At 42.1% G+C, this 24,921-nt stretch overlaps 1 protein-coding gene across 3 annotated transcripts in view; it reads right to left on the minus strand.

The window, feature by feature from the left end:
* Positions 1-24,921, minus strand: part of CCDC88C (coiled-coil domain containing 88C) — a 135,601-nt gene that overhangs the window by 68,643 nt on the left and 42,037 nt on the right. For all 3 annotated transcript variants that reach the window (XM_048852687.2, XM_048852689.2, XM_048852690.2), the window contains exon 4: positions 6,398-6,467. In XM_048852687.2, the coding sequence (XP_048708644.2) occupies positions 6,398-6,467 (70 nt within the window). The remainder of the gene's footprint in view (positions 1-6,397; positions 6,468-24,921) is intronic.

The raw sequence follows: 24,921 nt of genomic DNA on the forward strand, positions 1-24,921 counted from the left end.
CTCCACAGCACACACTCCTGCAGTGCTTTTTAAAGGACTGATTTGCATTAACATAATGAGGTGGTGAAGCCACAAGGCACCAAGCTGATAAAACTGGAGACTGAAGTCCTACATCCATAGGAAACGCACAGCATGAGCAGTCGTAGGCAAGCGTCCCTAGGCTGCCTCAAAGTGTTTCAGTGCTGTCCTATTTTTGTTGAGAAGATAGTGCCCAGCTCAATCCAGCCCTTGGGATCTCTGCTGAGATTGCCAAGAAGAGTGCCACGTTGTGATGTGGATAATGTCTACTAGGAACAGAACTGAGATGTACCCACTCATATTGCGTGGGACAACCAAGGGCGGACCTGGAGTGGACTTGAACCAGCAACCAAAGAGAAGGGTTCTAAATTCAACACAACAGCATTTTCCACCTTGCTGAAAATTCCAGGGCAGCTGTTCCTATGCTAGGTCTCTGAGCCAGTGAGGCAGCCAGTGACCTGAGGATTTGCAGAAAGACCATCTGCTCTCAACAGTGGGAAAGGGCCTTTGGGCTTTTAGGAAAAAATCCTGTACTCTGGGAGCCTCTCTCTGTGCTCAAATAAATTGGTTAGTCTCTAAGGTGCCACAAGTACTCCTTTTCTCTCTGTGCTGTGGGCCCAGAACACCCCCAATGTCTCTCAGGAGAGGGAGGGTGAGAAACAGATGGTGGGACTGGTGCGGGGGAAGGCGGGGAAGGAGATTAGGAGACAACAACAAAAAGGAGGATAAAGGTAAAGAGAAAATAAGAGAGATAAATGAATGGAGGAGGAGAGGAAGCTGGAGAGAGAAATGAGAAAGAGAGAGTGCAGAAGAAATGGTAGATTCTGAGTTGATACATTTTATTTATTCACATTCGTACTCTGTATTAAATTTCCTCAGCAGAAAACAGAAAGCTGTAATGTGTTCGTGTGGCAGGAGCTAACATCCAGCAGACCGTGGAGCAGGTGAAAACTGGGAAAACACATCAGCATTCATTTCTTCCAGTCAGAACAGAGTCCCAAATTATATAAGCCTGAACTCTACAGTTAACATTTTAGAGACAGAGCTTTGTTATTAACAGGGGAAAACTGTACAACATATTTTACAAGCCTTTGTCTCCCTGGACAGTTATGGAACAAAATAAGGAAGGAAACCAGGCATGAAAAAAATACACCAGTTGGAGATTAAATCTTTTATGATTATAATGAAAAACATTTTCTACAGACATTTATTAGCAGGAACTTTTGGCTCGCTCCCGTGCAACGACTTAACGGCCTTTAATTTGAAAAATGTACTGAACCTGCAAAGTGTTTCCAGAGGACGGAAATGAGCTGTAGGGCTAGTAAATTAAGTCACTTTTTAAAATCTTTTGGAGGAAGTGAAGCTAAAAACCCTGAAAGGCTCAGTTAAAAAAAAAAAAGTGCATGTTTCAAAATGTTCATTTCCATCAGTTTCTGAAGTATCAGTACTGTGTGTGTTTGGGTCTAAGTGAAGGTTGCCGGGCAACTGAGAAAAAGAAATGGAGTCAGTTACAGAAGTTCAGGATCATCATACATTACTGATTCACTGTGTGTGTGTGTGTTGGGGGGCAAGGGGGAGGGAGGTAGGACTTGCTGCAAAGAGGAAATTACAAAAGACAACCATGGTGTATTATGTTCATTACAGCTGCCCCATTGGCACCATGGGATATGTGGAGTTATAATGAATTGATGAGATAGTACACTGAGAATTACACTGGCGGGGGGAAATATTCCAAAGGGAAGAAGATGGCAACATGTGAATGGAATGCTCTAACAACTGTATATTGTACAAAGCAGGAGAGAGAACCAATCCTGTATCTCTCAGCAGCACTGTCTAATGTATCTCAGAAGTTTTCCACCACTACAAACTCACAGTTTTTTGTCAGTTCCTTACTTTTCAGCAACTAACTATTAAGTCAAACAATTCAGCTCACAGGCTTTTTTTGAAATATTTATCCTCATCTTCATCTGAATTGAACCAGATGAAATTACCAAGGACTGGAAAAAATATTCAGAGGGCATGGGGAAGGGTTATATCTTCTAAACCCAGTGGACATGTGCCATTACATAAGCATTGTCCCACTGAAAACTGCAATGCCACTGTTGGAAGTGTTAACTCCAGGAGGTGGGACGGTACTTCTAAGAACAATATAGCTGTCCCAGTGGCCTGAAACACTCACATATATAGGTGGATAAGTATTTAAGGGATATAAGTATCCTTGCTTACTTCCAAGATCCCCATTTTAACATATATAACGCCACTCTGGTCAACATCTTAACAAAGACAAAGGAAAATTCAAAATTTGAATTGTCAAACAGGCAATTCTGAAAGATATGTTTTAGGCAAACACAAGTTGGGCTCAATACAAGAGTGACTGTACCTTCTGGCTTTGGATCAATGACTATGAAGGCAGAAGGGACTCAGAAACCTTTCACAGTTTGAGCAAAACAAATCATCCCTTTATTTATTTACTTATTTTAAATTAAGCAAAATTCCAGGAATCTAAACATGAGATCTGATTTATTTCCCCTACTAATATGGCTGTCTCAACCTCTCCCTTTTCCAGGAAAACATAAAGACCCTTTACCCATGTTAGTTAACTCCTGGTTTCCCCCTGCTCCCATCAGTACAAATCCAGATCCCATATCTACACCCTCTTCTGCCTCCTCCTCCTTACCTCTGGTGACATTTGTCCCAGAAAATGTCCCCCCCTCCATCTCCATCCTCTCCATCTCCCACACCCATCCCCATCCTCTTATGCCATCATTCTTAACCTCACACCCATCCCCTTCTCTTGCTGTCTCTCGAATCCCCATTCCATCTCTAAAAATAATAACATCCATACATGACCTCTTCATATCTCCCTCCCTCCACCTCTTGGTTCTTACAGAGACCAGGATTCCTTCATCTGACATGGCCTTAGCAGCTGTACTCTCTTACGGAGGCCTCTCCTTCTTTCACACTCCCTGCCCTGGATCAGGCCTTGCTGGGGGTGTTGGCCTTCTCCTCTTCCATTCCTGTCACTTCCAACTCCTCCCTTCTCCCCCTTCCCACTCTATCTCCTCTTTTGAACAGCACTGCGGCTGACTCTTCTCTCCTCTCCCCCTCCACGTTGCTGTTGTTTACCATCCACTCAACTCCCCCAAACATCAGCCTTCCTCTCTGATTTCAACCTGTCTCTCTCTTCCTCTCCTGACAGTCTCCCACACTGATCCTCAATGACTTGTTCTTCCATGTTGGGGACTCTCTGACCCCTTAGCTCCACGTTTCCTCGTCCTCACCGCTTCATCGCACGTGGGCCCTGGTTCAACTCTTCCACTCTCCACCAAGCTTTGCTCTCGCTCTCTCTAATCTCTCTCTTGCGGAGTTCCCCCTTTCCAACTATTACCTGTCACACTGCCCTGTCACTTCTATGATTTCCAGTGCAGCAGTGTGGTTGATTTCTTATCTGCTCTCAGCCCTCTCTTCCTTGCCGCTCTCTCTCCCCCATTTCTTCCACCGATATGGTAGTCAGTTCTCTCCTTGTTTCATTTTCCTCCATCCTTGAATCAGAGCTCTCTCTAGGCTATGTCTAAATCTTTCTGCATGACATGTCTAAGATACAGCCTTTCCTATCATTCCACACCACTGAAGCGCTTGTCCCTCATCATCTTACAACTTGATTACTGCAACAGCCTACTCTCTGGCCTTGGCAAATGCAATCTTGCCTCACTCATATCCATTCAGAATGCTGCTGCAAAGATCATTCTTGTACCATGTTGCTTTGACCATACTATGCGTCTCTTTGCATCCCTTCACTGGCTCCCTCTTTATTGTATCAAACATACCTATTGTCTCCACTGTCAAAGGCCTAGCCCCACCCTACCTATCATCTCTCATTCACTACCAAGGTGTTGACTGCCGCTTCCAACTGGCCCATGATATGAGCCTACATCACCCACTCGTTAAATTTTCAAACAAGCACCTTCATGCTTTCTCCCAAGCTGCTGCTCATGGTTGAGAAAAGTTTCCTGTAAACATCTGCAAAACTACCTCATTATCCACCTTCAACTTCCTCTCGAAAACACTCCTTTGCTGTGAAGCCTACAAAAAAACTTAAAAACAGCTAGGCCACCAGTGTGCCGAAACCATTGTTTCCTTGTACTCCCCTTGACTACCTGTCTGAATCCATTTGTTATCTCTTGTCTTATATTTAAAGGTCAGTGTTTTTGTTCTGTTTTTGTACAGCACCTACCACGGTGGAGTCCTGGTCGGTGACTAGAGCTCCTAGGTGCTATGATAATATAAATATTAAATAATAACTTCAAATTTTCCCAATCCCATCGCTTTCAGCCTTCAAGCGGTTCCACTTTTGCATTACCAAGCCTCTACCACAGTGTACACTCCTGTAGAATATTAGCAATAATACTTATAGAGTCCCCCTACTGCCATAACAAATTACTTGAAATCCACCTTCTAAAAAACCTCAAAGGGATTAAACAATTGAGTGGTTGTAACAGAAGAAGTTTGGAAGGTAATGAATATGGGCCAACAATGGCCATTCTAACGCAAGACTTTTCTACAAAAAAGATTTCAGCTGCTTGTTAAAAGTGGGGAAAGAAGGACTGAGACTGATTTCAGGTGGGGGAAGAGAGTTCTACACCAACCGGGCTCCCACAGCAATGATCTCCTGACCAAAGACAAACGGCAGGACTGTTTAATATCAAGTGATATCTAAATGCAGATATCCATCAGGTTCACATTCTAGGATGTTTTGAATGCAGCTTCCGCTGTGAAGGGATTTGAAAATCTATTGTGGTAGTTTTTTGTCAACTGCTGCTCACACAGGTCCAGGAAGACAAACCAGCCAGCCTTTTCCTAAGATGGATCTCAAAGTTGCTCTGAGAGGGACATTACTAGATAGGGGGAGAAGGATGAGGACTGGTGACCTCTGAAAGTAGAAAGCAACACAGCTACATCTACACTTCCAGAAGAACAGGGGCCCAGAGAACAGAAGTACTCAAGAGAACAGAAGTACTCTCCCCTTACATTCCTTTTTGTGGGCATGCTGTGCAAGTGGCAATTGCAAATGCAAAGGTGCCAGGAATACAAGCTGTAGTGGTCCATGGACTGGAGGGTAGATTTATTTTCTGACTAAAAATAAAACAAAACATCCCACTGCTGCTGCTAAGCACAGCAAAAGGAAACCTCATGCTGAGGCTTATTATTCTGGTGAGATGTTTGTTACACCACGTCGTTCCCAGTCAACGCTGGCTATGCAATTTTCCTTCTATGGTAAAACTGGTATTTCTTCCCAGGCTTTTGCAAGGAGGGAAGGAAATGGGCATTTGGCATAAAGTCAAAACCTAACAACAAACCCATAATTTTAGAGACATGCACGCTGGGAGAGATCATTTTCATTATTCTGGCTAAACCCCAGCAATGAACTCGGAAAGTCAAACATTAGCTCAGTGGTTCCCAACTTATTTTTGGTGGCATTCTCCGTGCGACGGACTAGCAGGGCAGGGTGCCTGTCCTGGTGTCCCTTAACAAAACGCCTGGCATGATTGCTAACCATCCGTTGTCTCGTTCCCCCACCCCCATCTATTCTCTCCTTTCCTTGCTTCCCTCTCCTCCTCCTCTTCATTTTCTCCCTTTCTCCATGTTTTCTTGTGTATTTTTGCCTCTTCCCCCACTTTCTTGGTGGCAGTCCCTTCATCACACCACTTAGCAAATGGCTACTCAGACAGCACTGCTCTTGGTGCAAGCATCCACAGCTGGCTCTGTGGGGCCTTGCCCATGTGTGCTCTCATGACTGAGCTGAGTGCTGCAGGACCAGAGGACAGGAACACAGCAGGACAAGAGACATTCCCATGTCAGCCTACGTATGGGCTGCACTGGAGCAGAGACCCAAGGAAGGTCGCTTCCAAGAAAACCCTCGCTGCTCTTCCCCAGCTATGGGAGCACATGGGGAGTGGATACAGAGCCAATCTTCCACAAGAAGAAGGATGAGCCAGTGGCTAGAGTGCTAGTATAGGACTCAAGAGACAGGGCCAATTCTGTGTTCTGCCACAGACTTCCTGTGTGATCTTGGGCAAGTCACTTAGTCTCTCTATGCCTCAGTTCCCATCTATGAAATAGAAATAATAATCCTTCTTGATCTCACAGGGTAATGTCTGGATAAATACACACACAAAACATTGTGAGGCACTCATATACTATGGTAATAGGGGCCACACAAGTACCTGAGATAGAAAGAACCAGCTTTTTCTCTCTTCTCCCCATCCCCCAGACTAGTCCTAGTTTGGGAAACTGCATGTACAGTATCAAAAGAAAAAAATGTTATGGAACTAACAATGTCGGGTACAACTCGAAGGAAAAAACTACCCGAACTACTCACCGGAAAGAGGATCTTTGCCAATCATTAAAACATTTGGTAAATGCATTACGATCAGCTGCTGGAGGACCTCCTAAATGAAATGGAGAATTGTAAACAAGAGTCAGTCAAGAATCCAAATCAATTAAATCACACAAAACACACAGCTCTACTGATTTGCAAGGCTTCAGCATGCTGGCAGTTAAGGAGGTCACAAGGTGAAGTCTCACATGAGACATAAATCACTCTTTGAAGATGGCTACAGACTCCACAACTGAGATACACCAATGGTCTCTTACAATGATGGTTAACGTAGGACTTAAGGGTCTCACGATATGAATAAAAATGAATGCAAAGTGTTGCCTGGGCACAGCCATCCATCACACCTTTCCTCCTGACAAGACCTTTGTTCATTTAGTGCTCAATCCATAGTTGCTGCCATTTTTCTGGATTTACAGCTGCAGCATATTGACCAAAGCCATGTAAGCCATTCTGGTATGGCTGGTTAATTCAAATAATTGATCAAATTATCTCATGGGTCTGGACATTTTAAAGATGGCTTGGGGAGGGGGAGGAGGAAAGAAAGCTATTAAAGTGATCTCGACTGCTGTGAGAAATTGGACTGAAAAGCTGTAATTCTTTAGGTATAGGAGAGCTGACACCTGCCTAAATACTAATTTTTCCCCATCATGGGTCTTGGGCAAGTGTAATTTAAATTTGGGGGTGTGTGGGGAAATCCCACAATAGATGGAAAACAGGAAGTCACGTTACTTTGGCAGGTTCCATTTTTCAAAAACTGTCAGCTGTTTTAAGCTGAGCAGGGCCTTGGAGTACCAGAATGGGTCATGAGGAGATGGACTGGTAGCCAGAGGGCAGGTGCAGTGGTCAAAGGTGCATGACAAGTACACCACAGAGATGACATTTATGGGAAAAATTGCCGAACCATGTGATCCAGGAATATTTTGCAACCTAGCATGAAGGTAATTAGCACTCGTTTGGGACAACACCACTATATCTCTCTCTCTTTCCCCTCCCCCGAATAAAAAGATGGTCTTTTGGTTCATGCACTGGACTGGGACTCCGGAGATCCAGATTCTCTACCCATCTCCCCCTAACCTTTGGCAAGTGCCTTAACCTGCCTGTCTCCATTTCCCAACCTACCTCACAGGATACTGAGAAGACAAATTGATTAGTGTCTCAGATATTATGGGAATCAGAGCCATACCAAAGACTATAAATAAGCACTCTCTCTCTCTCTCTCTCTCTCTCTATATATATATATATATATATATACACACACACACACACACACTTCTAGAAAGAGTCACCAATTCATCCAAACACACTCCCCCTTAAACTACTGGATTGTTATTTCTGCACTTTGAGAACCATCACAAAAGGAAAATTGAATTTGAATGGATAAGAAAATCATTCACTGATCTAGCAGTGTCTAGGGAAACTGGAAGGTATTTTTAAAACCATTTTGGGTGCAATATGTTTCATCTTTTCTCTGCTCTTAATTTAAATAAATAACACATGCTTAAAGCAATAGTTAGCTTGCATAAAGAAGAAATGTGTTAATACCACAGCTGATCCCTTTGGTGATGTTAGGAAACAAGAATTTAACCAAACACTACATTGCATCAAGATTTGTGACTTGGACTGACTGTTTGCTGAGTCATTATCCAAATGTTGTACAGTACACATTTTCAAGACATGCTACACAAAAATTCATTTCCACTTGTTGCCAACAGGTGCAAAACAAATTGGATTTCACAGCACATGGCCAGAATATGATACTCTGCTAATCAGTTCCACAATGCATTGTCTTCTTTGGCAGATGCTAATTCTGACAATTCTGTTAATGAACTTGTCTCTTTTTACTGAGTTCCTTGGCAAATGAAAATTTTGTTTTCAATCATCCAGCGCATGGAGCGGCCCTGAGGCAGGAATGCATAAAGAATTCTTGTTGTCTTTGTCTAATCATCAGATCTCTTGCTATTTAACCAACAGAGACAAAAGGCACTGGGGCTAAACTTTATGTAGTTAACATTCCACACACTCCTTCTGCAAATTATTATTTGATTACACCATCCAGTATTTCAATGACTAGCTTCCCTTTTAGTTGTGTGATTTTATTCTCTGTGAGGTGGCATGCAAGAATCTTTGTTTAGGTGTTACTAACATAAGAAATGGGCCCAAACTATGAACATCACATCAAACCATGATTTCCTAATTCAGATTAAAAGATTCCATCTGATGCAAGAGATTGTACCTATTTCTCTCTGACCTGGCTTTAAGCTAAAGAACAATTATCTTTACCTGTGCTATTGGCATCATCTTAGGTTAATAATAATAGTAATACTCTTATAGTAAATAGTAAGGCTCTTATATGGAGCTTTTCATCAGTAGATCTGAGAAGGCTGGTATCATTATCCACCTTTTACAGATGGGGAAACTGAGGCACAGAAGTGAACTGACTTACCCGAGTCACACAACCGGCTAATTACAGAGCTGGGAATAGAACCAGAGTCCCAGTCCAATACTCTATCCATTAGACCACACTGCCTCCCTCTAACAAGATCACAGAATTCTTAAAATAACTGCGTGTGCATCAATATATCTTTTATTTGCTTAGTTTTGGCAAGGGTATTTCCTCTCAGCTTGGACAATGAAAATCCAGCCAGCCAGTTTTACTTTCAGATCCTTAATGCTGCATTATTTGAGTTGCACACAATGAAGGAAAATGTTTGTTTAAAGGCAGATGTTTTCTACTGGAATTGTAAAAATCACAAACATTTCTATTAGCCGAGGGTTTTGAAGACATCAGGATTTATAAAATATGGATTCAGAGGAACAGCCGTGTTAGTCTGTATTCGCAAAAAGAAAAGGAGGTTAGTCTCTAAGGTGCCACAAGTACTCCTTTTCTTTTTATAAAATATGGAGCAATTTTGAGCTTTGAGCGCACTCACATGTGACTCTAAAATGAGCTGGAATGTTTACTGTCCCAGTGATTTGCAAATCGACTATAAGTAAGACTCCCCCGCCCCCAAATGAAAGCCCTTCAAATTCAACCTGGGCTCCAACAACGGAGCTGTCTTCTTTACAGCTCGTGAATCATCAGTAATAAAAAGATTCTGTGGGCCAAATTCTATTTTCAGTGATACAAGCCCGCTGTCTTCCAATTATTACAACGGGAGTCAATGAACAATAGCACTTGAAAACGAAATTTGGCCCTACAACTGGAACTTAGTTGCCAATAAGCAAATAGTAAATACAGTGCAACTTATTTCTAAAGGTGTAGTAAATACTTGTATTAGGCAATGTCTACACTTCTGGCAACGTGCAGTGCACAGACATTGCCACGGCATGGATATACATAGCACTGTAGATGGTGACGCACTGCTTGGGTGATTACTGACATGCTAGAACTTTAGGGTATATACCCTACACAGTTCCCTACAAGCCCAAGCAGTGTCTCCTACGTCTACACTGCTGTTTTTAGCAGTGTAACGTCCCACTGCCTACTCACTATCAGAGCCCTTCACTTCCACATGTATCTACACATCTCAGTGTGGACGCAGTTTTCCAGTGCGGCATGTAGCTACATGTACACGTACACGCCACCGCAAGTGTAGACAAAGCCTAAGACAACAAGGAGGTTGTAATATTTGCTAAATGCTTGGAGCTGGATATGGATTTTGAAACAGAGGAGTCCGAAAGAAACTGTACGTCTCCTCCACTTCCCCTCCCCTCAAGACATTACACTGTGTATGGTAGCCAATGTGAGAGGAGAGTCACTAAAAAGAACAGTGAATAAAGAAACTACACTGTCCAGAAAGACTGGTGTTCTTCAGAGCAACAGGGAGGGGTGGTACATAATAAATCCTCCTTTCTCCTAGGAGAGAGCCAGTTAATGATTTTAACAGCCAAACTAACTCTTGATTAAAACAATAAAGGTAAGAGCAACAACATATGGTACCAATCTCCCTTAACTATAAGCTATTAGAACAATCAGCGGTAATGCTGTCAGCTTTACACCTGAGGCCATTAACCAACCAAGTGGCCATTAACTGCAAGTCATAAATCATTTCACAGAGATTACGGTTTTCCATGTTTCTTCATAATGAAATTTCCATGAAAAAACAATTTCGATACAGGAAGCCCCACGTATGGGATCCTATTCAAACAGCTCATTACTCAGTTTTCAAAGCGAACGAGGTGATATCGGAAACCAGCCTCTCCCAAGATCAGAACATCAGAAGGCTGGATGAATTTTCTGAAATCTAGGACCCTTTTATGGTATTGGCAGGTGCCATATTGAACTTCAAAGACCAAGGCTGTCCCATAGCTAGCAGAAATTGACTTAAACCAAGCCCTATCCCACCCACAGTGAAACACCCCAAACTTTAAGGATGTTTGGCTTCAGATCCAAACTGCAGGTCTATTCCTATTAATTGGTAAAGCACCCACAAATCATAAGAGTGGCTTAAGAATCATGAGATGTTTCTAAAATAATAAATTTTGTTAGCTTCTTGTTATTTGCCTTCTGGTTTCTGAGCCTTCAGCGTGCTTTCATGTCATATTTTAAGCTCTTCTCTGCAACAACTAGGACCAAAAAACTCACTTTAAAAAAACGAAAGTTGAGATTCTCCTGCAGTTCCTTGATTGCAGCAGCTGGGTATTAAGACTTGCAAGAGCTGGCAACATGGCATTACTAGGAGTCTGAGTCATAAGATCCCCCTTTATTTCATTCTCTTTGGCTGATAAGTGTTCTAATTTATTCCTGAGGAGTTTCTGAAACCTCTAGTTTTCTTTTTCACTAACCCAGGATTACTCTCAGGATATTTGCTTGTCTGTCTTTGTAGGCAGATGGGATGTAAGAGCATTTCCCATTCTTAGCCTGCATGGTCATATATTAATATTTTATTCAGCAACAGATTAGATAGATCCTCTGAAGTTTAGAAGGGAACTTTCTTGGGCCAACACAACCCTATTCCAGGTCAGACTCTTAAAAATACCTGTGCGTCAGCCGTGCAAGAAACGGCTCCGTTAGTCTGGCGTTTCTAACAGTTTGTGCGCCGATGGCTCCAAGAAGCTCAGAGTTTGGAGTTTCTGTGATAGAACAAGGAGGAGAGCCAACCTTTTTGTCTTGAAGAATTTCTTCATCTGAACTTTCAGAACTTGAGTACAAAACTCTGGACGGTTTCTGTTTTTTACTTTTAAATGATTTTGGAAAAACAACTTTTTCCTGGTTCACAAATAAATTATTCTTTTCTATTTCAGAAGCTCAGGGCTGGCAGGTAGGCTAGACTTCTGTCCCCTCAGCAGTGAGGGAGAAAGCTGATTCAGACGGGTTCCTAACTGGCATCTCTGTATTAGGAAAGCAAGGTTGCTGGGAAAGGTAGTTTCTCATGGCAGCCATGGTAAGTCCAGAGTGAGGATCAAGTGGTTTCAGGGAAGCAGCTCTGAAGTTTATAACAAAGCCCATGACTTTGTGACCCCAGCTCTAAGCAAAGCATGCTAGGAAGTACGTAAAACTGGCCTTTCCACAGCTGAGAGAGACCTGGAATGATGCAGGTTGTGCCAATGAGTCTCTCCGTCTCTCCTGGGGAAATAAAAACAACTTTCTTTTGTTTGCTTGTATAATCCTTTGCTTTATAATGGCAGACCCCTCTGATGAGTGTCTGAACCAATCAGACTGTGGATACATTTTTGTCTTTTAAGTAAACTTGAAATAAAGTCCTGAACAGGACTGTTTTTCTGTTTACCAGTTCCAAAGCTGGACTTTGGGGTTTTCTGCTTGTCTGTTCTGGGAAACAGAACTTAAAATGCCCAGTCAACCAGAGATGGGCCAACCCCCGAACCGCAAAGACGTGCCTCTGGATCGGGGGTGGGAAAGAAGACTTCTGCTGCAAGTAGGAAAAACCTTAAGAGGCTCATTTTAAGGCTATGGGGCAGCTGAAATCTTACCAGAACAGCCTGAAAGGTTTAGGTGACATGTAAATTCAAACCCCAAACTGAACCTCAGCCCTGATTCAGCCTCAAACCAGAACCCTGGGCTAATCAGGATCCAAACACTATCTCCTCAGCCCAGCTGTACTGTCCATTTACATGATTTTCAAGGCTACTACATGATTTACACAGAAGCTTCTCTCTACATCACAGTACAGTGTTAATGTACAGTCACCATTAGCTCCTCCTGTAGATTTAAATTAACCTTCCCCTGAATCCTAAAAAAACATGTAGGCACTAAATAAATTATCTAAAAGTTGCAGTCTCTTGGCCCCTGTAATTCCATGCCCAAGCCAGATAAGTCCACTTAAGAATACTATTTAACTAGAAAATGCTAATTGCCCAGATGACTGAAAGCCAAATGGCCCTTTCCTACTTACTCAATTACCATGAGAAATAGCATCACCAGCTTTATCTTCACCAGAAAGACAGCTACTGACTCAGAGCAGCTAGTTTAAATTTCAACATAAACTCAGGCCGCATAGAGTGGATGGGGCTAACAGAAATATTAAGGCTTGTCATGAGTTTCTTTGAGTTCTTAATTATACATTATGATCAAAGTTCCATCCCCCTATACCTATGACCTTAATACGTGTACTAGAAAAATAAAACTATGCACCTGATCCTGGAAACATCACCTGGAGTGGGACTACTCACTGTAGTAAGTACTATACCCTGGGGCAGCTCCTCAGCTGGTATAAATTGTCAGAGCTTCAGTGATGTCAGTAGACCTCTGACAATTTATACTAGTTGAAGATCAGCCTCCCCAACAGTAAGTGTTGGCAGCTCTGGATCACGATAGCAACTGATGGCTTCATTCATTATACCTGGCTATCACAGAATCTAGGGGTACAAATGGGATGAAAATTGCACGGACTAGAGAGATAGGCCCCAAGTCAAAGAGGTGATTGGATTCAAGGTATTTTTGATTCAGAGCAATTTCTAATTTGCTAGAGAACATACAGAAAATAGGCTTTTCTTCAAAACTAATTTAATCATATTAACTTTAAGATAAAACTAAATGTTTTTGATTTTTTTTATATGTCAGTGAAAACAGTTATTTTTAAAGTAGTAACCTGTTGCTTGCAGACTGCAGAAAGAAAAACCAGTAAGGAAATTTGATGTTCAGTGTCCCAGCTGGGATAAAAGTTACAAACTGACAAGTAAATTGGATTTTAAAAATTATTTCAGTTTTAATGAGCACAGGCATTATTAGTTACATGAGTAAACACATTACACATACAATGTTATAAACCAAAGTGACAGTGCCCCTTTAAAGGGTTAGACAAGATAAAACAAGTTGTTGCTGGGAAATTTCAGTGCAATTAAATACAAACAGATCTATCAAAAATCTCTTAATATACAACTTACAATTTGCACATACCTGAGCAAAGTTCTTGTACAACGAGGTACTTGTTCCCGAGGTAACATATTATATCCACAACAAACTACTTGATTAAGAACTTTGCTTACTTCTACAACATTTTTATTTATTATTTGATGGACAATAGGATGAGAAGTGTTTCAGGGGCGATTTTTGAAAATGCGCAACTTAGAAAGCACAAGTCCAAATCCCCATCAAGTGGAAACTAAAAGCCAGTAAAATAGCAGTTACTTCATCCGTTGAGAATAATCAGCCCCGACAATCATAGGCCGGAATTTCAGCAGGAGGGCAAAGTGAAGGAATCATCTCATCTTAACTATACTATGCGTATGTGGGATCCAGATAACTGCAGTAGCAGCCAAAGGAGAGAAAAGTAAACCCAACATAGGAGAGCATGAGCAACGTTCTATTAAAAAGTTTAATAGGGTCTCGGCAGCATACAGAGGGTTATTCTATAGACAACTGGCACTATAAAAAGAGAACCTCCATAAAGCCATCTTCCACCAATCCAGTGGCCCATTACTGGTCAGATACCATCACTAATGATCAGTGTTATGATTGTTATTTGTATTATGGGAGCACAGAGGTCCCAGTCAGAAGCAGAGCCCTAACATGCTCTAACACATTAAAAAATAACCTTTGCCCCGGTTAGCTTATCATCTACAGACCAATTGCAACAAAGAAATGTGACAAACAATAGGAGGCAAGGGAAGACAGTAGGGTTGCCAACTTTCTAATGGCACAAAACGGAACACTCTTGTCCCGCCCCTTCTCCGAGGCCCCAACCCCCTGCTCACTCCATCCCCCTCCCTCCGTCACTCGCTCTCCCGGACCCTCACTCACTCATTTTCCCTGTGCTTGGACAGGGAGCTGGGATGCAGGAGGGGGTGAGGGCTCTGGCTTGGCGTGCAGACTCTGGGGTGGCGCTGGAGATGAAGGGTTTGGGATGCAGTAGGGGGCTCCAGGCTGGGGCCAACGGGGTCAAGTGTGGGAGGGGGCTCTGGGGTAGGGCCAGACATGAGGGGATCAGGGTGTGAGAAGGGGCCCCAGACTAGGACAGGGGGTTGGGGTGATGGGGTGCAGGAAGGGGTGATGGTTCCAACTGGGACTGTGGGATCCGGGGTCGGGCCGGGGATGAGGGGTTTGGGGTGCAAGAGCGGGCTCTGGGCTGGGGTCGAGGGGTTCAGAGTGTGAGAGGGGATTCCTAGCTGGGGCAAGGGATTTGGGCATGGGGGGGTTGGGCTCCAGGAGGGAGTTTAGGTGTGGGAGGGGGCTCAGGGCAGGGGGTTGGGGTGCGGGCTCTAGGATGGAGTTTGGGTGCGGGAGGGGGCTCAGGGCTAGGGGAGGAAGTTGGGACGTGGGAGGGGGTCTGGGCTACAGGCGGCGCTTACCTTACTCAGGTGTCTCCCAGAAGTAGCGACATGAAATGTTCCTCGATTCCTAGGCGCAGGGGTGACCAGGGGCTCTGCATGCTGCACGTGCCTGCAGGCACCACCCCCACAGCTTCCATTGGCCGCATTTCCCAGCCAATGGGAGCTGCAGAGCTGGCACTTGGGATGGGGGCAGCCTGCGGAGCCCCCCCTAACTAGGAGCCAAGGGACATGTCGCTGCTTCCAGGGAGCCAGTTAGGGAGCCTGCCAGCCCCGCACCAACCAGACTTTTAATGGCCCGGTCAGTGGTGCTGACTGGAGTCGCCAGGGTCCCTTTTCAACCGTGTGTTCTGATTGAAAACCAGATACCTGGCAAGACTGGAGGACAGAAGAGGTGGAAAATGAAAATAAGATCCTCTGGTTATAAAGAGAGATACTGCATAACTAGATTATTCCTGAAGGTACCAAATTTATTATTATTATTTTTAAAATAAATAAATTGGCTATTCCTGGCTGGCACACAACGAAACTACCACTGACAGGACGATGCCTTGCAGAAATAGCAGCAGAAGTGGGTCTTGAAGAGGGTATGAAAGAGGGCGGGGGGGGGGGTTCTTATCAATGGAAATAGCTGATTTCATAATGTGTAAGTCATATAACAGAAGTTCTGATTAAGATGCACTTCTTGGCATATATAAGTAGCTACTGAAATATTATTAAAATACGGCACAATGTATTGCATTTTAAGATGTTTGTTCCATTCCTTAAAGTTTGAATTCATTCCACGTAAAAAGCGTCTCCCTGCAATTTACATATCACAAAGTAATAAGGACAGAAAAAGCTATTTTATCAAACAAAATACAAAAACTGCCATGCCTAACGGTGTAAAAAAAGGATTCACAAAATATAGGGTGCACATTTTATGATTACTTCTACATAGTAATTCAGTATGACACAAACTTTATTCCCTCACCTCCCTGACTCAGAAATGTCAATCACTTATTTCCATATGATATGCAGCACTGCGGTTGGGTCCTAGAGGCACTATTGATTTGACCCTGAAGGGGAAAATCCAATTGTCGAGGTCTGTGTCCTCCAGGTTTTATAGCCAGCAGCACATTTTACTAATTCAACCACTCGTTGAAAATAAAAACTTATTGATTTAGCCTCAAATCCCTTCAAAGCCCGTGCAAGTGACTTCACATGCTTATAACAGTATCCAGACAAATTACTCTAGACTTTTATTTAATTCCGCCTTCAGATTGTCCAGGGGCGGTTTCTGCAGTAGCAGGGAATAACAAACTGTGTTGTGTTAAAGGGCTGTCACTTAAAATTACAGCTGTAACCAGCTAAAATGTAATCCATCTGTTCAACATACATTCAGTTAATCTGTGGTGGTCTCAAGGGCCCATAATGATTTAACCCAACACATGCTGAAAAGAAATAAAATTAAAGCGGTTTAAAATTCTGAATAACAGCAGTAAATACCTATTTAAACAAAAATCTTTTTTCCATTCACAATTTCAGCAGGGTGTGTGCATGTGCATACCTTGACATTGTACATCAAATTCTAACACTGAATCATTAAGTATATTTCAATTTTTAGGTGGAAATTTGCTACCTACTTACAGCAGCCTTGCAAAATTGCCATGAACATTTACCAGCCCAGCAACAAATTCTATCAGGCTGCCTGTTAATGAGACGAGTGTTAATGACAAATGTAAAAATAACATTTTACTTGCCCATCAAATAACCATTCACCCTGGTAAGTGCTTGCAAAAACTGCTTTTATTATAGTTTTCAAATAGGTGATAGTTTTCTAACTCTGTTCATAGAGAAACCAAAATACACAGCCATTGCTACTACAGACACCTCTTGGCATAGAACACCATTTGATGTTAAATTCTTCCACTGGATTTGGTAACATGAAGTGATCAATTTGTAAGATGGCATCTTAAATGTCAAGATCAGCCTAAGATACAACTTACTTTCCTCTCCCCAAAAATAAATAGAAACTGTTACAAATAAATTTAAACCATGCTTAATTTCTGCAACACATGTAGAGCTTACAACTGAGCGGTGGGGCTGGTCAAAATGGCCTAGTGTTAGTGCTCTGCACTGCAAATAGAAAAGGAGTACTTGTGGCACCTTAGAGACTAACCAATTTATTTGAGCATGAGCTTTCGTGAGCTACAGCTCACTTCATCAAGCTCACGAAAGCTCATGCTCAAATCTGCAGTTTCCACGGTAAACATCTGATGAAGTGAGCTGTAGCTCACGAAAGCTCATGCTCAAATAAATTGGTTAGTCTCTAAGGTGCCACAAGTACTCCTTTTCTTTTTGCGAATACAGACTAACACGGCTGTTCCTCTGCACTGCAAATGAAACATCTGGATTTGAATCTTGTTTCATGCTCACCAGGACTGGGATTGCTGTGGAAGCAGAAGGTTCAGCCCCTGAACAGTGTGGGGAAGAGGGAGTGTCCCATGCTGCTCACCAGTTATTACTGTGTAAAGTTAAGTATCATTCATGGGTTTCAAAGAGGAATCCATCCTGTCCTTTTAGAGGTAAGGTAAGGTCTGAAGAGGAGGATGTTGTACAAACTGTACTAAGGAGTGGGGAAGTACACAGACCTGACAGGTAGGAAAGAATTAGAACAAAGAAAATGAGACAAAGTAATACAGCCATATCCAAAGATATCAAGTGCCCCTCTTCAAAACACAGCTCCACACACAAACAGCCCCTTTACCAAACTCTGACCCAGCTACTTTATTTTAATATATAAGGGGCTCATTCTTGCTGTGCTTTGAAAAGAACCACATGCACTGGGGAAAATATTGTAATGCAAGCTGCTGATCCAAGGGCTAATACCAGGAGAAAGCAAAGCCTGCCACAGGCTGGAGCCATTTCCAAGTTTCTCCACAGAGACACTGAGATGTCAACTTCAGCTTTCAGAGAAGCTCAAACTCCTGCAATGCTAAACTGAGAGCAAGCAAGAAAAGACAACAAACAGGAACATAGCTGGATGTTGGGGAGGGGGCAGTGGATCAGGTGGTGGTCCTTGGGGGATTTTAGAAATGACTGGTCTGTCACGACTAATGTTTCAGTAAGAAATGAAAATCTTAGCAGACATTTTCAAGTTCAGAATAGCTGTATAAATCAGGCTTCACGAATGACTCCAAATGGAATGTACAAAACTGAGCCAGGAGCACACAGACCAGTCATTGCAAAACTGGTAATCAGTGTATCCTTCTCTGTGTCAGTTTCAGATTGAAAGTCTGCCAGTTAAGCCTCAAAAGAGACTAGGGGCTATAGCCTGCCACTCTTCCTCAGAATGAGTAGTATCTTATTCAGCAAGTAGCCCTACTGATTTCAATGGGGCTACTCATGGAGTACGCATTTCTCAATGTGAAGAAGTGTGGTCTTAAATACATAAAATGACTTCAGGGTTGCTTGGATATAGAGCTGCTAAGTTGTTAAAGTTTTATAAAGGGGAATCATTTACTTGCCTCAATTTACCAGGCTAACACTCATTTACCATACAAGAGTCATGAGACAATTCATTAATGTTTGTAAATTGCTTTGCGATCTTTGGCTGGACGGCATTAGGGAAATGCAAAGCATTATAAGCAGGTACCTGCAAACTAAGCAGCGGTAGATATATGGACATAGGACAGTTACTGTATGTATGTATGTACTGGAATAAATCAGATAAGTAAATGGTTTCAAAGTGATGTCTAAAGTATAGGTCAGAGTTCTTCAGATCAATAATAAGGTATGTAGTGATCCAACCTATGGTTAATGTAAGCTGGAGATCTACAATAAATTCTGCCAGTGGTAAAACCATATGCTCCTGGATTAAACGGGTTGTGAGTGCGGTCTAGGAGTACCAGAGAAATAAGTAGAGCCCTGCATGGATACAAAATTTGTATCTGCATCCAAGCCACGATCCGCAAATATGGTCCGTGGATAGCCGCAGATTTGCAGGGCTCTAGAAATAAGTGAGCAACTTGTCTATATTGGTAGGTTTGGAAGGATTAGATTTTTATGGGTAATTGTTGGTAAACATTGATTTCACTGTACACACACAAACTGATGAAAGCATATTGCTATTGATAATAACTGAAATCTACAGATAGGCAAAGAAAGAAAAATGCTGCTTAAGAGTTTATTAGATTCCCACCTTAATATGTATAAAACATGTTGTAATGCTGGCAGTAGCAGAGCTGATGCAGGGGCTTTACTTTTTGAATCTTAACATCTGCTGTCATTAGTCTGCCTTCCTTCCCCATAACTGTTAAAATTTAAATTGATAAAAACAGAAAAAAATGCTTACAAATAAAGCAGTATTATCCATCACAATTATAAAAACAAATAAAAATCTATTGGTGACCATCTTACTTTCCTCTCCCTGAAAAAAAATAGAAACTGTTAAAAATAAATTTAAACCATGCTTAATTTCTGAAACACATGTAGAGCTTAAAACTGGCATCAGTTTGCAATAGAGTATAAAACTTTTTGTGTTCATGCAGCCTATTTTATAAATATATGATTGCAAACTAAACCTAGCATTACACATACGCACAGAGACACAGAGTCCAAGTGGAGAAGACCGTATCTTCTTACTCAGACAATACTACACATGGAACAACAGCGTAGCCATGAGAAGGTGCAGAGATCAGTGTAGGATTTGTAGGAGAAACGAGTTTTAAAGAGTCTGGAAAGAAGAAAGAAGGATAACTTGGTTCATGTTATTTCAGAAGCTGATCTGAGCTCAGAGAGCCAACCTGAAAGAAGGTGTGAAACCAAGAGGGCCAGAAGAAGACAAAGGGAGCAGTTAGGTAGCAGGATATGCATGGAGTGAGTTGGAGGTGGGAGCCAGTGAAACCGGTTTTTACTGCTAGTTGCTATGGCTGTGTGTAAAAAAGGTACCCAAACAGCTCATGAGATTAGTTTGCTTCCAGGCTTCCCTGCAGAAAGTCAGTGGTATAAAAATCTTTAAAATAGGTATTGGAAGGAAAGATTCCACTTGGTTCTGTTAGGCTTTTATCTAACACAGGAAGACTGTTGGTAAGTTTTAATAAGGGAATGATGAGCGGTCAAAATGGAGTCTTGTTTTTAAAAGGTAGATTAATTTTGGGGCCTGTTGATTTAGAGTGCCCCTTTATGGTTTGGATTAGTTACATACAGTATTGCTGCCAGGATCTCTTACCAGAGTCAGTGCCTATCTAGTTTATCCATTTTTGGAAACCTTGAAAATCATCCACCAGCAGGTCATTAGCCAGAAGATTTATCCTATTCCACAACTGTGCTGTGCAAGTAATTTTTTTCTTGGGGGCCAATAAGGAATCTTGAGGCAAAGATCATGTGATTCTTCTAAGCACAACTCTACAGCAGTGCTCTCCGTCCCTCACCTTGGCAAAAGCGAGTAGGGGAGTGGATTGTCACAGGCTGGTAATTTGCACAGAATTCCAAGGGCTTTGTACTGATGGAGAAGATGAAGCACAAAAGCAGTAAGTTATTTGCCTAAGGTTACACAGGAAGCCTGCGACAGAGCTTCAGAGCTTCTTGAGAAAAGATCCTAGAACTCCTTACGCCAATGCCAGTCTGAGCTCCAGGTCATGCTGCAATTTTAATACTCGATCAAGTGACAGAAACTGCTTAGTAGCCCTAAAAAAAGAGGGCGGCACAAAAGGGAGCTAAACTTCTGAAAAAGGTTCCACACCCTCAAAACATCCCCCTCACGCCACTGTGCCTTTTGGATTTTTCCCTTTAGGCCACATCTACACTACAGACTTCTGCCAGGATAACTATGTGGAGTGTGCAAAAAGAACAGGACGACTTGTGACACCTTAGAGACTAACCAATTTATTTGAGCATGAGCTTTCGTGAGCTACAGCTCACTTCATCAAGCTCACGAAAGCTCATGCTCAAATCTGCAGTTTCCACGGTAAAGATCTGATGAAGTGAGCTGTAGCTCACGAAAGCTCATGCTCAAATAAATTGGTTAGTCTCTAAGGTGCCACAAGTACTCCTTTTCTTTTTGCGAATACAGACTAACACGGCTGTTCCTCTGCACTGCAAATGAAACATCTGGATTTGAATCTTGTTTCATGCTCACCAGGACTGGGATTGCTGTGGAAGCAGAAGGTTCAGCCCCTGAACAGTGTGGGGAAGAGGGAGTGTCCCATGCTGCTCACCAGTTATTACTGTGTAAAGTTAAGTATCATTCATGGGTTTCAAAGAGGAATCCATCCTGTCCTTTTAGAGGTAAGGTAAGGTCTGAAGAGGAGGATGTTGTACAAACTGTACTAAGGAGTGGGGAAGTACACAGACCTGACAGGTAGGAAAGAATTAGAACAAAGAAAATGAGACAAAGTAATACAGCCATATCCAAAGATATCAAGTGCCCCTCTTCAAAACACAGCTCCACACACAAACAGCCCCTTTACCAAACTCTGACCCAGCTACTTTATTTTAATATATAAGGGGCTCATTCTTGCTGTGCTTTGAAAAGAACCACATGCACTGGGGAAAATATTGTAATGCAAGCTGCTGATCCAAGGGCTAATACCAGGAGAAAGCAAAGCCTGCCACAGGCTGGAGCCATTTCCAAGTTTCTCCACAGAGACACTGAGATGTCAACTTCAGCTTTCAGAGAAGCTCAAACTCCTGCAATGCTAAACTGAGAGCAAGCAAGAAAAGACAACAAACAGGAACATAGCTGGATGTTGGGGAGGGGGCAGTGGATCAGGTGGTGGTCCTTGGGGGATTTTAGAAATGACTGGTCTGTCACGACTAATGTTTCAGTAAGAAATGAAAATCTTAGCAGACATTTTCAAGTTCAGAATAGCTGTATAAATCAGGCTTCACGAATGACTCCAAATGGAATGTACAAAACTGAGCCAGGAGCACACAGACCAGTCATTGCAAAACTGGTAATCAGTGTATCCTTCTCTGTGTCAGTTTCAGATTGAAAGTCTGCCAGTTAAGCCTCAAAAGAGACTAGGGGCTATAGCCTGCCACTCTTCCTCAGAATGAGTAGTATCTTATTCAGCAAGTAGCCCTACTGATTTCAATGGGGCTACTCATGGAGTACGCATTTCTCAATGTGAAGAAGTGTGGTCTTAAATACATAAAATGACTTCAGGGTTGCTTGGATATAGAGCTGCTAAGTTGTTAAAGTTTTATAAAGGGGAATCATTTACTTGCCTCAATTTACCAGGCTAACACTCATTTACCATACAAGAGTCATGAGACAATTCATTAATGTTTGTAAATTGCTTTGCGATCTTTGGCTGGACGGCATTAGGGAAATGCAAAGCATTATAAGCAGGTACCTGCAAACTAAGCAGCGGTAGATATATGGACATAGGACAGTTACTGTATGTATGTATGTACTGGAATAAATCAGATAAGTAAATGGTTTCAAAGTGATGTCTAAAGTATAGGTCAGAGTTCTTCAGATCAATAATAAGGTATGTAGTGATCCAACCTATGGTTAATGTAAGCTGGAGATCTACAATAAATTCTGCCAGTGGTAAAACCATATGCTCCTGGATTAAACGGGTTGTGAGTGCGGTCTAGGAGTACCAGAGAAATAAGTAGAGCCCTGCATGGATACAAAATTTGTATCTGCATCCAAGCCACGATCCGCAAATATGGTCCGTGGATAGCCGCAGATTTGCAGGGCTCTAGAAATAAGTGAGCAACTTGTCTATATTGGTAGGTTTGGAAGGATTAGATTTTTATGGGTAATTGTTGGTAAACATTGATTTCACTGTACACACACAAACTGATGAAAGCATATTGCTATTGATAATAACTGAAATCTACAGATAGGCAAAGAAAGAAAAATGCTGCTTAAGAGTTTATTAGATTCCCACCTTAATATGTATAAAACATGTTGTAATGCTGGCAGTAGCAGAGCTGATGCAGGGGCTTTACTTTTTGAATCTTAACATCTGCTGTCATTAGTCTGCCTTCCTTCCCCATAACTGTTAAAATTTAAATTGATAAAAACAGAAAAAAATGCTTACAAATAAAGCAGTATTATCCATCACAATTATAAAAACAAATAAAAATCTATTGGTGACCATCTTACTTTCCTCTCCCTGAAAAAAAATAGAAACTGTTAAAAATAAATTTAAACCATGCTTAATTTCTGAAACACATGTAGAGCTTAAAACTGGCATCAGTTTGCAATAGAGTATAAAACTTTTTGTGTTCATGCAGCCTATTTTATAAATATATGATTGCAAACTAAACCTAGCATTACACATACGCACAGAGACACAGAGTCCAAGTGGAGAAGACCGTATCTTCTTACTCAGACAATACTACACATGGAACAACAGCGTAGCCATGAGAAGGTGCAGAGATCAGTGTAGGACTTGTAGGAGAAACGAGTTTTAAAGAGTCTGGAAAGAAGAAAGAAGGATAACTTGGTTCATGTTATTTCAGAAGCTGATCTGAGCTCAGAGAGCCAACCTGAAAGAAGGTGTGAAACCAAGAGGGCCAGAAGAAGACAAAGGGAGCAGTTAGGTAGCAGGATATGCATGGAGTGAGTTGGAGGTGGGAGCCAGTGAAACCGGTTTTTACTGCTAGTTGCTATGGCTGTGTGTAAAAAAGGTACCCAAACAGCTCATGAGATTAGTTTGCTTCCAGGCTTCCCTGCAGAAAGTCAGTGGTATAAAAATCTTTAAAATAGGTATTGGAAGGAAAGATTCCACTTGGTTCTGTTAGGCTTTTATCTAACACAGGAAGACTGTTGGTAAGTTTTAATAAGGGAATGATGAGCGGTCAAAATGGAGTCTTGTTTTTAAAAGGTAGATTAATTTTGGGGCCTGTTGATTTAGAGTGCCCCTTTATGGTTTGGATTAGTTACATACAGTATTGCTGCCAGGATCTCTTACCAGAGTCAGTGCCTATCTAGTTTATCCATTTTTGGAAACCTTGAAAATCATCCACCAGCAGGTCATTAGCCAGAAGATTTATCCTATTCCACAACTGTGCTGTGCAAGTAATTTTTTTCTTGGGGGCCAATAAGGAATCTTGAGGCAAAGATCATGTGATTCTTCTAAGCACAACTCTACAGCAGTGCTCTCCGTCCCTCACCTTGGCAAAAGCGAGTAGGGGAGTGGATTGTCACAGGCTGGTAATTTGCACAGAATTCCAAGGGCTTTGTACTGATGGAGAAGATGAAGCACAAAAGCAGTAAGTTATTTGCCTAAGGTTACACAGGAAGCCTGCGACAGAGCTTCAGAGCTTCTTGAGAAAAGATCCTAGAACTCCTTACGCCAATGCCAGTCTGAGCTCCAGGTCATGCTGCAATTTTAATACTCGATCAAGTGACAGAAACTGCTTAGTAGCCCTAAAAAAAGAGGGCGGCACAAAAGGGAGCTAAACTTCTGAAAAAGGTTCCACACCCTCAAAACATCCCCCTCACGCCACTGTGCCTTTTGGATTTTTCCCTTTAGGCCACATCTACACTACAGACTTCTGCCAGGATAACTATGTGGAGTGTGCAAAAAGAACAGGACGACTTGTGACACCTTAGAGACTAACCAATTTATTTGAGCATGAGCTTTCGTGAGCTACAGCTCACTTCATCAAGCTCACGAAAGCTCATGCTCAAATCTGCAGTTTCCACGGTAAAGATCTGATGAAGTGAGCTGTAGCTCACGAAAGCTCATGCTCAAATAAATTGGTTAGTCTCTAAGGTGCCACAAGTACTCCTTTTCTTTTTGCGAATACAGACTAACACGGCTGTTCCTCTG

Source organism: Caretta caretta, chromosome 6, assembly GCF_965140235.1.
Source record: "Caretta caretta isolate rCarCar2 chromosome 6, rCarCar1.hap1, whole genome shotgun sequence".
Taxonomy (NCBI): domain Eukaryota; kingdom Metazoa; phylum Chordata; order Testudines; family Cheloniidae; genus Caretta; species Caretta caretta.